Here is a 14,728-nt window from a genome sequence, read left to right on the forward strand (position 1 = left end):
TTTATAAAGCATATGGATAGGTATATGAATAGGAAGGGTGTAGAAGGATACGGGTCAAATGGTGGCACATATGACTAGATTAATTTAGGATATCTGGTCAGCATGGATGAGTTGTACCGAAGGGTCTGTTTCTATGCTATACATCTCTGACCCTATGATGCCTAATTTCAGACCAAGTCTCTCACTACTACTGATGGACCTCACTTTGGGGCTCAAGAATGCTTATAAGACCATAAGACGTAGGAGCGGAAGTAAGGCCAATCGGCCCATCGAGTCCATTCCGCCATTCAATCATGGCTGATGGGCATTTCAACTCCACTTACCCGCATTCACTCCGTAGCCCTTAATTCCTTGTGACATCAAGAATTTATCAATTTCTGCCTTGAAGACATTTAGCGTCCCAGCCTCCACTGCACTCTGCGGCAATAAATTCCACAGGCCCACCACTCTCTGGCTGAAGAAATGTCTCCGCATTTCTGTTCTGAATTGACCCCCTCTAATTCTAAGGCTGTGTCCACGGGTCCTAGTCTCCTTGCCTAACGGAAACAATTTCCTAGCGTCCACCCTCTCCAAGCCATGTATTATCTTGTAAGTTTCTATTAGATCTCCCCTTAATCTTCTAAACACCAATGAATACAATCCCAGGATCCTCAGCCGTTCCTCATATGTTAGACCTACCATTCCAGGGATCATCCGTGTGAATCTCCAGTGCCAGTATGTCCTTCCTGAGGTGTGGGGACCAAACCTGGACACAGTACTCCAAATGGGGCCTAACCAGAGCTTTATAAAGTCTCAGTAGCACAACGGTGCTTTTATATTCCAACCCTCTTGAGATAATTGACAACATTGCATTCGCTTTCTTAATCACGGACTCAACCTGCATGTTTACCTTTAGACAATCCTCAACTAGCACTCCCAGATCCCTCTGTACTTTGGCTTTACAAATTTTCTCACCGTTTAGAAAGTAGTCCATGCTTGTATTCTTTTTTCCAAAGTGCAAGACCTCGCTTTTGCTCACATTGAATTCCATCAGCCATTTCGTGGACCACTCCTCCAAACTGTCTAGATCCTTCTGCAGCCTCCCCACTTCCTCAGTACTACCTGCCTGTCCACCTAACTTTGTATCATCGGCAAACTTCTCTAGAATGCCCCCAGTCCCTTCATCCAGATCATTAATGTATAATGTGAACAGCTGCGGCCCCAACACTGAACCCTGCGGGACACGGCATGTCACCAGCTGCCATTCCGAAAAATAACCTTTTATCCCAACTCTCTGCCTTCTGTCAGACAGCCAATCCTCAATCCATACCAGTAGCTCACCTTGAACACCATGGGCCCTCACCTTGCTCAGCAGCCTCCCGTGTGGCACCTTATCAAAGGCCTTTTGGAAGTCTAGGTAGATCACATCCACTGAGTTTCCCCGGTCTAACCTACTTGTCACCTCTTCAAAGAACTCCAACAGGTTTGTCAGGCACAACCTCCCCTTACTAAATCCATGTTGACTTGTTCTAATCCAACCCTGCTCTTCCAAGAATTTAGAAACCTCATCCTTAATGATGGATTCTAGAATTTTACCAACAACCGAGGTTAAGCTAATTGGCCTATAATTTTCCATCTTTTGTCTTGATCCTTTCTTGAAAAAGGGGGTTACAACAGCGATCTTCCAATCATCCGGGACTTTCCTTGACTCCAGTGACTCAACCAACGCCTCCGCTATTTCCTCAGCAACCTCCCTCAGAACTCTTATGACTTGTATGCTTCTGCTAGATCATTTTGCACAAAGGAAAATGCATAAATCTTGCATATCTATACAGGTCGTATGTTTTGACACTCAGCTTCATTTTGTAGTGCTCATTCATTTTGGCTGGTTTTCCCAGTAAATTGAGTAGACAGTGCAGAGGCCAAGTAAAACTAGTAATTTAGGGAATGAATTGTAACAGACGTATTGAGTGAACATGTTGCATGCAAGAGTGAACATTGCAATCTACATTCCCCATGAAGGGCTTTTGCCCGAAACGTCAATTTTCCTGCTCCTTGGATGCTGCCTGACCTGCTGTGCTTTTCCAGCACCACTCTAATCTTGACTCTAATCTCCAGCATCCGCAGTACCCACTTCTGCCTATTGCAATCCAAGAGTTTTGGCTAGAGACGGATGCAATGTCAGATTGAGTGAATTGTGGTCTTGAGTGTGAGGCAGCAGAGAGAAGATGGAGGAACATAGTCTTGCAGAAGGTAGAAGATCATTCACCTTCCTGCATTGTGGGCATAGTATTTCACTCTGGATGCTGAACTGATTCAAGAAGCTATTTTGCTTCAGGCTGGCTTATTCAGGTGCCAAAGCCTTATTTGCTGGTCAGCAGGAATAAGCACTGCCTTCCTATCTACCTTCAGTTCTATCTTTGAATCGAGGAACTAACTTGCCTTTCTGGGCCCCTGTGGAATAACCAGGCAGAACGTGAAGGACGGTTTCCAATTTGTGCTGTATGAAGTGGTGTGAATTTGGTATTTGTCTCTGGTCACAGTGGTGTAAATATTGCAAAGTCCTGGCAGCAGCAAGCACTTCTGCTACCCTGTCATGAGATAGGTGGCAAAAAGCCCTATTGTGTAATTGATGAGACAAGCAGAAAATTGTCTGGGAAAATTCACCATGGGCTGTGGCGGTTTCAAGTTAATCCCATTTGAACTAAACTCTTTGTCAAAAAAAGGGAAAATTCAGCCCAATGTCACTTGTTTTTAATTGACTAATAACCAAGAATAAAACACGTGAATAAACAGTAATCTGTCATTGTATTTTAAGATGTCCTAAATTGAGTTTGATTTCCAAAGGGCTCACTTGTTTATTTTCTTGAGAAAATTAGAGGATGCATAAAGGGAATAGAACAGATAGAAAAATGGACTTTTAAGGAATGATGGACGGATATATGGTTTTATGGATGATCAATGATGTGGCCTTGGGATTTCATGGTCTCCTGGAGAGTGTTACAAAAGATACCTTCAAGGTTTTATCTGCATTGAGAGTGAACAATGTATTCCAGTTTTACATAAGAATAGCCAGCAATAGGCTATTCAGACCCTGAAATTTAGTTCATTGTTCAATTAGATTGTGGATGGTCTCCATATTAATCCCAAATTGACCTCCTTAATTTCATCGTTTTCTGGGGAAGAGTCCCAAAATTCAGTTGAAATCTCCCCTCCGTGGACAATTAAGATTTACTGCCTTGTTCCGTACCCCCCCCCCCCAAATTCACACGAGAAGAAACAACTCTCTCCAGCTACCCAATCAAATCACTTAATCAATATCAACAGATCAATTAGTTCTTGACAATCATTTTACAAAGAAATATACATCTGCATTGTTTGGTTAAATTGGTAAAAAATAATATATGGTCTGCCTCTGCAATCTGTGACAGTCATGGTGATTTGAACAAGCACTAGGACCCTGAGGAATCTTTCTTTGAACCTCATCTGGTACCTGATCTAGAAGAAGCAGACATAGAGAAAATAAAATGGCTAGCCAGTCACAAGGAATACAACAGCTTCTCCATGCTGAGAAACGAGCTGCAGAGAAGGTTGCTGAGGCCAGGAAACGTAAGACCTTTCTATTTATTTTATCTAGTTCTTTCATGTTCATGACAATTTTAAAATGGCACCTTGTATTTTAATGGTTCCAGTATGTTTTATCGAAGGAATGTCTGCTCCTATCTCTCATATTGCACCCTGAAAGACTAATATCTAAGAGTTTTTTTATTGTATTTGACATGGAATAGATTAATAATTTGAACAAGGCTAATATTTAAATTAGTTTTAAAATAATAAATTTCAATTTGAAATAACATGATTGTATTGAAGCTGGCTGGTTTATATTTCTGACTGTCCTCCGGTCTGGACATTAGACTATAAGACCGGGTTTATTTAAGGATATTTTATAGATGGAAGTGAACATTAGAAAATTGTATGGCCTTAATTATATTTTTTGGTATCATTTTCACCAAGAGATAAAAGGATTCAAAGACTTGTATTCTTCTGGAGATCCACTAGAATTGTGAACTAACATACTGTCAAGATACCGAGGGATAAAATATTAAATTTACCTTCTGTTTTAATTATCTACCATGAATATGTATTTATTTTATTGCTTCTACTCCATTGATTTTAGATTTTGTAAATCCTACACTTATACTGTTCAGAGACTAAAGCGGCGGACAGACCTCTTGACCTGTACTACTCTGTAATTAGCAAGCAGACAGATTCATTTGCTCAGACCCACCCTCCAGTAAAATGGTTACATTTCCTGATGGAGGGTTTATGCCTGAAACATCGAATCTCCTGTTCCTCGGATGCTGTCTGACCTGCTCAGCCTTTCCAGCACCACAATCTTCAAGTCTGATCTCCAGCATCTGCAGTCCTCACTTTATCCTGTATTTAATTGACACCTGATATTTACAATCCACACCATAGTGACACAGCCAATAGTGTCATACATTTAAGAAAATAGTTCATGGCCTGCAGCAAAGATATTTAGAGACAAAAAATTTCCAGATGCTGGAATCCAAAATAGATAAACAGGAGGCCGAAGAACACAGCAGGACAAGCAGCATCATCAGATGGAGAAGTCAACGTTTCCGGTATAAACCTTCTTTAGGACATGGTGTGGAGGTGTGGGGAGCTGGGGGTGAGAAGAGTAGCAGAATTGTGAGATAGTGATAGAATTGTGAACATACTATCAAGATAAAATATTAAATTTACCTTTTGTTTTAAGGTACGGTGGCTCAGTGGTTAGCAATGCTGTCTCACAGTGCCAGGGACCTGGGTTTGATTCCAGCCATGTGCGACTGTCTGTGTAGAGTTTGAATGTTTTCGCCGTGTCTGTGTGGGTTTCCTCTGGGTGCTCCAGTTTTCTCCCACAGTCCAAAGAGGTGCAGGTTAGGTGAATTGGCTATGCTAAATTGCCTGTAGTGTTCAGGGATGTGTAAGTTAGGTGCATTAGTCAGGGGAGATGTAAAATAATAGGGTAAGGGAATGGTTCTGTTTGGAGGGTGAAGTGTAGACCTGTTGGGCTAAACGGCCTGTTTCCACACTGGAGGGATTCTATGATAATAGGTGGACATTGGTAGTGGGTACTACCTGGTTGGTCAATGGGAGGGATGAATCTGTTGTTGTGTCACTATAGTCTTACTGGACCATAGAAAAGTGACTGGTGGAGATTTAACCGGAGGTTGAGAAGGAGAGTCCTTCATGCAACCTCAAACCGGTAATGGGAATTGAACCCACGCTGTTGGCATCATACTACTCTGCAAACTGATAATCCAGTCAACTGAGCTAAAGTGATTTGAATGAATCCAGTTGGCAGCTGAAAGGAAGGGTCAATAGGTGAAATGGAAGGGAGGAGGCAGGGCTGGAAACGGAGCGGGCAATGGAAGGGAGGGTTATTTGAAATTCGAGAACTCAATGATTTTCGACACTTCCTTCCAATTACCAACCAGATTCATCCCTCATGTTGACCATCCTATCACTATCTCACCATTCCGCTGTGCTGCTCTCCCCACCCCACCTTACCCTCGTCCCCTCTTTATCTGTCGTTCCGTCGACCCCCACATCTAGTTTTGAAGAAAGGTTATACCCGAAACATTGTCTAGTGCACTCCCTGATGCTGTCTGGCTTGCTGTGTCCTTCCAGCCTCCTGTTTGTCTACCACAGCAAAGAAACAGTATTATGGTGAAAAAGCATTAAATTGAAAGATAAAATTAAAATACATGATAAAGATTGGGACACTGTTAAAAGCCAACATTGACTAGTGCACTCCCTGATGCTGTCTGGCTTGCTGTGTCCTTCCAGCCTCCTGTTTGTCTACCACAGCAAAGAAACAGTATTATGGTGAAAAAGCATTAAATTGAAAGATAAAAATAAAATACATGATAAAGATTGGGACACTTTTAAAAGCCAACATAAAAAATGACTCAAAAATAATAAAGATGGAGACTTTGAGGGTGAATGTGCAAGCAACATCAAGACACACAGCAGCAGCTTCTTTAAATACATTAAAAAAGATAGCTGGCCAAAGTAAACATTGGCCCACTCAAGAATGAGGTTTGGGATGTAATAATGGAGAGCCAGGAAATGGCAGAGGAGATGAATACATACTTTGTTTCAATTTTCATAGTGGAAGACATGAATAGCATTCCAAAATTACTAAATAATTAAGGGGGAAAAAGAGGAAAGGAGATAAATACTATAAATATCACTGGAGAAAGAATTGTAAGGTAAACTAACAGGGCTAAAGACTGTTAAGTCCCCTAAAGCTGACAGGATGCATCCTAGGATATTAAAGGAAATTGCCAGAGAGATAGCAGATGCACTGGTAGTAATAATCCAATAATTCTTATATCCTGGAAAGGTCCCAAAGGATTGGAAAACTGAAAATGTAACACCTTTTATTTAAAAGAAAGGAGACAAAAAAGGTAATTATAACCTGGTTAGCTCAATGTCTGTTATTGTCAAAATGTCAGTGCTCATTATAAAGGATGTAATAGCAGATCATTTAGAAATACATCATATGATCACAGTCAACATGGTTTTATGAAGGGGAAATCATCCTGACAAATTTACTATAATTCTTTGAGGAGGTAACAAGCAAGATAAATAAGGAATAGCTGTGGATGTTATATATTTGGATTTTCAAGGCATTTGATAAAGTACTATACATAGGCTACTTAAGATAAAATAAAATAGCGTTAAATGTAAAATATTAGCATGGATAAAGAATTGGCTAAATAGTAGAAGAAAGCAAGTTGGGATAAGTGAGGCATTTTTGAGAAAGGTAATCTATAATTAATGGATCACAATAACTAGTGGAATAGGGATCATTGCTGGAGTCACACTTATTTACAACATATATTAATGACTTGGATGAGGAAAATGAATGTATTATAACTAAGTTTGTGCATGACACAAAAATATTTGGGAAGGCAAGTAGTGAAGATGATACAAAGAATCTTAAAAAGGATATCAACTGGTTAAGCGAATGGTCAAAAACCTGGCAGATGGAATCTAATGAGAAAATGTGAAATTATGCATTTTAGGTAGAGGAGCTGAATATTACTGAAATGGAGAAAAACTGCAGAAAGCTACAGAACAGAGGGATTTGGGAGACTACATACATGAATCACAAAAGGATAGAATTCTACTTCTGTGGGAAATAGGAAAGGCTGGTCTTTATTTCAAGGGGAATGGAGTACAAATGTAAGGAGGCTTTGCTAAAGCTAAGCAGGCACTATTCAGAGTACAGCTGAAAGACTGTGAACAGTTTTGTGCCTCTTATCTGAGGAAATATACACTGACATTAGAGAAGGTACACGAGGCTAATCCTGGACAACGTCTTATGAGGACGGGGTGAATTGGTTGGGCCTATACGCATTGGAATTTAGAAGAATTACAGGTGACTTTATTGAAATATACACTATTAGATATAAAAAGGTTGTTTCTCTTTCTGGGAGAGTCCATTACCAGAGGACACAATCTCAATAGGGGTCTCCCATTTAAGACAAAGAGGAGTAGGAATTTCTTATGAGGGCAGTGAACCTGTGGAGTTCTTTACCTTTAGAGGGCTTTTGAGCCTGGGTCGTTAAGTATATTCAAGGCTGAGTTGGAAGATTTTTTTTTAATCAGTAGGGGAATCAGGATTGCAGGGAAAAGGCAGGAAAGAGGAACTGAGTATTTTCAGACCAGTCATAATCTCATTGAATGATGTAGTAGCCTGATTGGCTGAATGGCTACTTCTGTTCCTACATCATATGGTCTTACTGTCTTAAAATAATCCGTATGGTTAAATATAAATGAGGTGATTAAGAGGTCAAAAAATGATACTATATGCACTGGAGGACAGATAAATTGAAAAACTAAAAGAAATGCTCTAATTTTTGAATTTTTACAGTATCCACTGGTTAATGGATCAGTTGAAATAAAGAGGTATAACAATTTTGTGTCTATACCAAAGGCATATAAATAATAATGTTCCATCTAGCAGTGGTTAGAATAAGAAATCCTTTATATGATTACAAATGGCTTCTGTATTATAGTCAGTCATGATATGTAAAAGGAAACTTCTCAGATGTTAGAAGAAAGATAAAAAAAAGAATTAGAACATAGCAAGTGAGATTTTTAACTTCAATCCTAAACAAATGGAATCCTTGGGATTACTGTGGGTGGTCTTGTGATGCAGTGGGTAGCATCCCTGTCTCCTAGCCAGAAACTCAAGGATTTGAGTTGCACCTCAGGACCTGATGTCCAAAAAAGGTTCATTTGTAATGTGGCCAAACAGGTTAACTTGCAAATACTTCCTGGTCAGCCAAACGATTGAAAGAACATTGAAGTACATTACCATCACTATTGATACATCCAGACATGTATATGAAAGTATATCTTATGAAGGCAACTCAGATTTTGAGTGAACTATAATATACCACTGTGACCACTGATGACCACAGTTGAGAATCTGATAAATAAAAACTGTTATTTCCAAGAATTCAACAATTTCATAAGATGCTATACAGAGAATAAAGTAAAGCTCAGGTTAATGCACTCAGTTCATTGCAAATGAGAGGTTACTAATGTAAAACTAAGTAACAGTTTGTACACTTCAAACATTTGTGAATAAGAGATTATTGCACTTGCATTAACGTAAATGAAAGGTTTCGAGTGAGCAGTTGCTTTCTTATTTTAGGCAAGGCTCGGCGGCTGAGGCAAGCGAAGGAAGAAGCACAGGGTGAGATTGAACAGTATCGTCTGGAGAGGGAGAAGGACTTCAAACATAAGCAAGAAGCAGTAAGTGATCTGCAAAATTGGCCGAGGCTATTACTTTATGTGAATATTCCCTCCTCATTGCTTGAGAATTTCAAGAATAATGACTAGAAATGAAGCCCAAGTTTGTAATCCAGTGGAAATGTATTCCAAACTCACCATTGAGTTTTGAGAATTTGAAGTCAGTTTTAAGAAAATTTTGCACCAAAATGCTATTATTGGCACAGTGGTCATGGAGATTGTGGATTCTGGTCCATGCATAACCTTTAGGGAAAAACAAAGAGAATGCTGAAGAGACTCAGGTTTGGCGGCATCCGTGGAGAGAAGAGAGTTAACATTTCAACATTAAATTAACATACTTCATTTGGCTGCTCAGATTTAACTGAAACTTTCAAGCAGTCCTGGAACTTAGTGAGTTCCTCCAGTTTATGATGCACGTACCTGCTTTATCCCTAATTTTTGCTACATTAGCAGTCCACACCTAGAACTGTAGTAAAAACAGTGTAATTGATTGGAGTGTCCTGTGGTTAGAACTATTATCTTCTTCTCTTTGATATAGTCCAGTGACTGCTGTTGGAGCTGTATTTATGAATGTCAGGTGACAAAATGTTTCATAGTAAGTAAAACAAACACCAAAAATACTGGAAAGAATCACTTGTTAGTCTGCATGTGTGGAGAGAACAGATAAACTAAAAATCTGGATGGAACTCTTGAAAAGAAGTAACATTATGCTCAATTCTAACAATTGGTTGAACTTGAAAGAGGCTAACTTGCTATTATTTCCACATTTGCTGATCAACCCAAGGAGAGAACACAGTCAAATAACTTTTAAGAAGGGCAAAAGAGGAAAACCAGGCAATTACAGATCAATTAGATTAACACCCACTGGTGGAGACTGTTGGAGTTTATAATCAAGAATGGGGTAACTGAACTGGAGAAAACAGTGCTAATTTATATAATCTCTCTTCATAATCTAACCCCTGAGGTCCAAGTATCAATACTGTAAACTTATGTTGTAGTCACTCCAAGGCTAATACATCCTTCCAGATCTGGTGTGGTGCCCAGATCTGATCACGGCAATCCAAATGGGATCCAACCAAGGTTTTGTACAACTGCAGTGTAACCTAGGGGTGATCTGATGAAGTCTTCAAAATATTAGTGAAAAAGAATGGATAGATAATAATAAACTATTTTCACTGGGGATTTAGAATTGGGGAGCATTGTCTGAGAATCAGGGCCAGACCATTCAGGAGAGATGATAGGAAGCACTTTGGCACACAAAACGTGGTAGAGGTTTGGAACTCTTTTTGACAAACATCAATGGATACAGGAACAGTTGTTCACTTTAAATGTGAGATAGATAAATTTTTATTAGGTGAAGGTATTAAGAAATATGGGTAAAGACAGATATAGCGAGTTAGACCACAGATCAGCCATGATCTCGTTGAAGGGCTGAATGGCTCCTATGTCCTTGAGCTTGCTGTACATAATTTCAGGACATGAACATCACTCTCAAATGAGATATTAGAGGACAAAGGACACCCTCAGAAGCATATGGGAAGGAAGGAAATCTCAGGAAGGATGGGGAGCTCCTAAACAGTCTTGTATGTTTCAATAAGATCTTCTCTCATTCCTCTAAGCTCCAATGAGTACAAGTCCAACCTACCCAAACTCTTCAAGTAAGAAAATCTTTCCATTCCAAAGCCAAACCAGTGAGCCTTCTCTGAACTGCCTCCAAGGCCAGTACACCTTTAGTTAGCCAAAACGGTTCCCAGTGCTGCAGGCACAGTCTGATTAGTTCCAAAGAAGTCATAATTTGACTCAAAATTCTATCTCTGTTTCTGTCTCCACAGATGCTGCCAGACCTGCTGAGTTTCTCCAGTATTCTGTTTGTTTGTGGTCTGATTAGTTCCTTTTATAATTTTAGCAAGACTGCCTTTATTTTTATACTCATTCCCATTGACGTAAAGGCTAAGAAAAATCCATTTGCCTTTCCTATTATTCAATGAACTTGTATGCTAGCTTTTTGTGTTTCATGCATAAGGACCCCCAAATGTCTCTTCATTGCAACTTTCTGCAGTCTTTCCCCATTCAATTCTTCAATTCTTCCTGACAAAGTGCATAATCTCTCATTTTCCCATTTTATATTCCATCATTCAAGTTTTTGCCCACTCACTTGTCTTGATCACTCTTTAGACAACTTGTGTCCCCTCACTACCTGCCATCCAAACTATTTTTATGTCATCCATAAACTTGGCAATAGGACATTCACATCCCTAATCCAAGTCCGTAACATTGTAAGTAAGTGTGATCACAAAACTGATCACTGTGCCTTGAAAATACTCTCCGTATCCTAATTCTTTGATTTATATAAGTTAGCCAGTTCTTTGTTTATGCTATTATATACTATTTCCCAGCATTACGGACTCTTATGTTGTAGCCTTTTATGTGGTACCTTATCGAACACATTTTGAAATCCAAATATATTGTATCTTTTGGTTCCTCTTTATCTATTCTGATTGTTAGCTTCTCAACAGTAAATTTGTTAGACATGATTTCTCCTTTATGAAGCTATGCTGACTCTGCTTGATCATATTATATATTTCTAAATGCTCCCCTATTTTATCCTTTATAAGAGATGCTAACATTTTCACAATGATATTAGGCTAATTGACCTCGAGCTACCTTTTTTGGACACCCTCCCTTTTTGAGTATAGATATTTCATTGACAGTTTTCGAATACACTAACTTTTACAGAATCTAAGAATTCTTCAACAATTTCTACCAGTGTGTCCACTATCTCTGAAGCACTTGTTGGGTTGCAGCTGAGGATACTAATCAAGTTCAAGTAACTTAGTGGCCTTTAATCCTAATAGTTTCCCCTAATACTCTTTCTCTAATGATAATTATTGTGTTCTATTTCTTCTCCCCTTTAGCCCTTTGATAATTTTTTTTAGGATTTTTATTGTTATGAACCAAGTTTGAGCATTTTAAAAACTTTGAGGAGAACAAAAGCAAAACATTAGCTTTGGATAATATGTGTTTCAACTCACCTTTGGGAATCCCACTATGCACCCCATTCTTTTCTCTTTTTTTTGATAAAGGTTATGGGGTCCCAAGGTAACTTGGCAGCGGAGGTCGAGCAACAGACACGTCAGAAGATCCAGGCAATGCAGGCCAACCATCACCGCAACAAGGAGAAAGTCCTTCGCCAACTGCTAATGCTGGTGTGTGACATCAAGCCTGAAATACACCACAATTATCGCATTAAGATGTAGGCAAGCATAAAATGTGATGATCTACCATTGCACCACAACCGGTGCCTCAACAATAATGGCTAGCCACTTGTCAAAAATTAAAATTCAGACCTGGTTAAGTGATTGGCTAAAGCATCAATTCTCCTGCTTGTAATACACTGCTCACAAGTTGTAAATTATTGTGTCTCTCCCAGTTGTTCATGGGAATAACTGAGAATACATGAAATATGCTACATACAGAAAGCCAGCATTGATCTAAAAACATTTGCCACTACTATTAGATTCACCTTCTGAAAATTGGGAGTTCATTCAGTCCATTTCAATGTGCTCATGAATTCTTGGAATTATGGAAGATTGTTGCTAAATTGGTGAATTTTCCTCATGTCCTGCACAGAAATTGCTGATAGGGATTCTCCAGTATTAAAATATTATGTTATTTTTAAATTGCTTATTTAATCATTTTTTTTTCAATCACAGCCATTCTCTCTTCCCTTGTTGCATTATTGCACCTGAGATCCTGATGCTACTAGTATACTCTGTCCCAGATCATCGTGTTATGCTTCCCACTTTTCTGTCTGTTTCTTGATGCAAGGCTTTGACTAGTGACCCAAAGCCTCCCTTCTGATTTTCTCTTCTCATTGATGCACAGTTGAAGTTAGTTACTCACAATATGTAGTATTGCAGATGCAGTGACATTTTATAATGCAAAATTCCTGAGCTCCAGCCAGTGGGCCATACAATTTTGTTATAATAACCAGGCCAACTAACATGAGAGATATTTATGATCATCAGTTAAATCAGTTAAACAATATCCTTTGTAACTGCAGTTAGCCAGGGTCATTCATTTCTGTCTCACAACAAAATCCAATCCACTCACTACATACACTGAAAAACCCTAAACTAACCAACCAAAATCTCTTACATTCATATTTAATATACTTATAAGATATTTGTTCTGATCTTCAAGACTTAGGCCTCAAGTATTTGGTCTGAGTTGACTACCGAGGCCTTCAGTAATGAGTGACCATCAAGGTGTAATTTGCAGAGGTTGCTGTCAGTAAAATGTATTGAAATGGAACAGTATCAGCATCTGGAGTATGAAAAATAAGTACTAAAATTCTGTAAAATCTAAGAAAACAAATTACCTGGTCTATAATGCATTTGAAAGGAAGTTGAAAATACATGTACAGTAACACATTGATGGTACATTGTCAACAGTTACATGCAATAGCCAAATTATTAACGATGATTTGGAGATGCCGGTGTTGGACTGGGGTGTACAAAGTTAAAAATCACACAACACCAGGTTATAGTCCAACAGGTTTAATTGGAAGCACACTAGCTTTCGGAGCGATGCTCCTTCATCAGGTGATAGTGGAGGGCTCGATCGTAACACAGAATTTATAGCAAAAATTTGCAGTGTGATGGAACTGAAATTATACATTGAAAAATTGATTGTCTGTTAAGCCTTTCATCTGTTAGAATACAGTGATAGTTTCACTTCTTTCATGTGTAAATCACAAAACCTTTTTTTAAAAGTTGTGTTCTCGGGTTAGCTGTTAACAATGGTGATAGCTAGACAATATGTTGAAGGTGTTAGCCCCCTGTGTTCTCTGTCAATGACCTGATGTTTAGATTGATTCTAATCTAAAAAGTGAGATAACAGAGTTTTACATAAATTCATGCAGTTTTTGAGCTCAGAGTTCTACATGAATGTATGCAGTTTTTGAGCAAAGTGCAATGTAACTCTCCAAGTACAAATTCACCCCTCAAAATATATGTGTGCAAGTGGGACTTTGTCTGTCTGTGTGCGTCTGTCTGTCTGAGGTGGGGGTTGTGAGTGTGAGAAAGTGTGTGTGTGTGTGTGTAGTGAGTGCAGAGTGTCTTAAGTCTGTGAGGGGGTGCATGTGTGAGTGTGTATGTCTATAAGGGTGTGTGTGTGTCCGTGTGCGTGTCTGTGTATACTTGTGTCCGTGTGTATGTGAGAGTGTGTGTGCGTGTAGGAATATCTGTGTGTGTGTGTAGTGCAATGGTGATCATCTGTAATGTGACATGAACCCAAGGTCCCGGTTGGTACCCATAGGGAGGGGACTGCACTCACTTTCTCACACTCACAACCCCCACCCCAGACAGACACACACACACAGACAGACAAAGACCCACATGCACACATATATTTTGTGGGGTGAATTTGTACTTGCAGAGATACATTGCACTTTGCTCAAAAACTGCATACATTCATGTAGAACTCTGAGCTCAAAAACTGCATGAATTTATGTAAAACTCTTGTTATCTCACTTTTTAGATTAGAATCAATCTAAACATCAGGTCGTAGACAGTGAACACAGGGGGCTAACACCTTCAACATATTGTCTAGCTATCACCATTGTTAACAGCTAACCCGAGAATGCAACTTTAAAAAAAAGGTTTTGTGATTTACACATGAAAGAAGTGAAACTATCATTGTCTTCTAGCAGATGAAAGGCTTAACAGACAATCAATTTTTCAATGTATAATTTCAGTTACATCACACTGCAAATTTTTTGCTATAAATTCTGTGTTACGATCGAGCCCTCCATTATCACCTGATGAAGGAGCATCACTCCGAAAGCTAGTGTGCTTCCAATTAAACCTGTTGGACTATAACCTAGTGTTGTGTGATTTTCAAATTATTA

General features: G+C 39.1%; 1 protein-coding gene across 1 annotated transcript; it reads left to right on the plus strand.

The window, feature by feature from the left end:
• Positions 1-3,368: 3,368 nt before the first annotated feature.
• LOC122541471 (V-type proton ATPase subunit G 2-like) lies at positions 3,369-13,434 on the plus strand. Its single transcript, XM_043678250.2, has 3 exons — positions 3,369-3,588; positions 8,720-8,820; positions 11,901-13,434. Exons 1-3 carry the CDS (start codon positions 3,507-3,509, stop codon positions 12,072-12,074), a joined length of 357 nt encoding a protein of 118 aa, XP_043534185.1. The 5' UTR covers positions 3,369-3,506; the 3' UTR covers positions 12,075-13,434.
• Positions 13,435-14,728: the final 1,294 nt, after the last annotated feature.

The sequence above is a fragment of the Chiloscyllium plagiosum genome, unplaced genomic scaffold (genome assembly GCF_037043375.1).
Source record: "Chiloscyllium plagiosum isolate Xiang-an unplaced genomic scaffold, Cpla_swu_hap1 HiC_scaffold_35, whole genome shotgun sequence".
In the NCBI taxonomy this organism is placed as follows: domain Eukaryota; kingdom Metazoa; phylum Chordata; class Chondrichthyes; order Orectolobiformes; family Hemiscylliidae; genus Chiloscyllium; species Chiloscyllium plagiosum.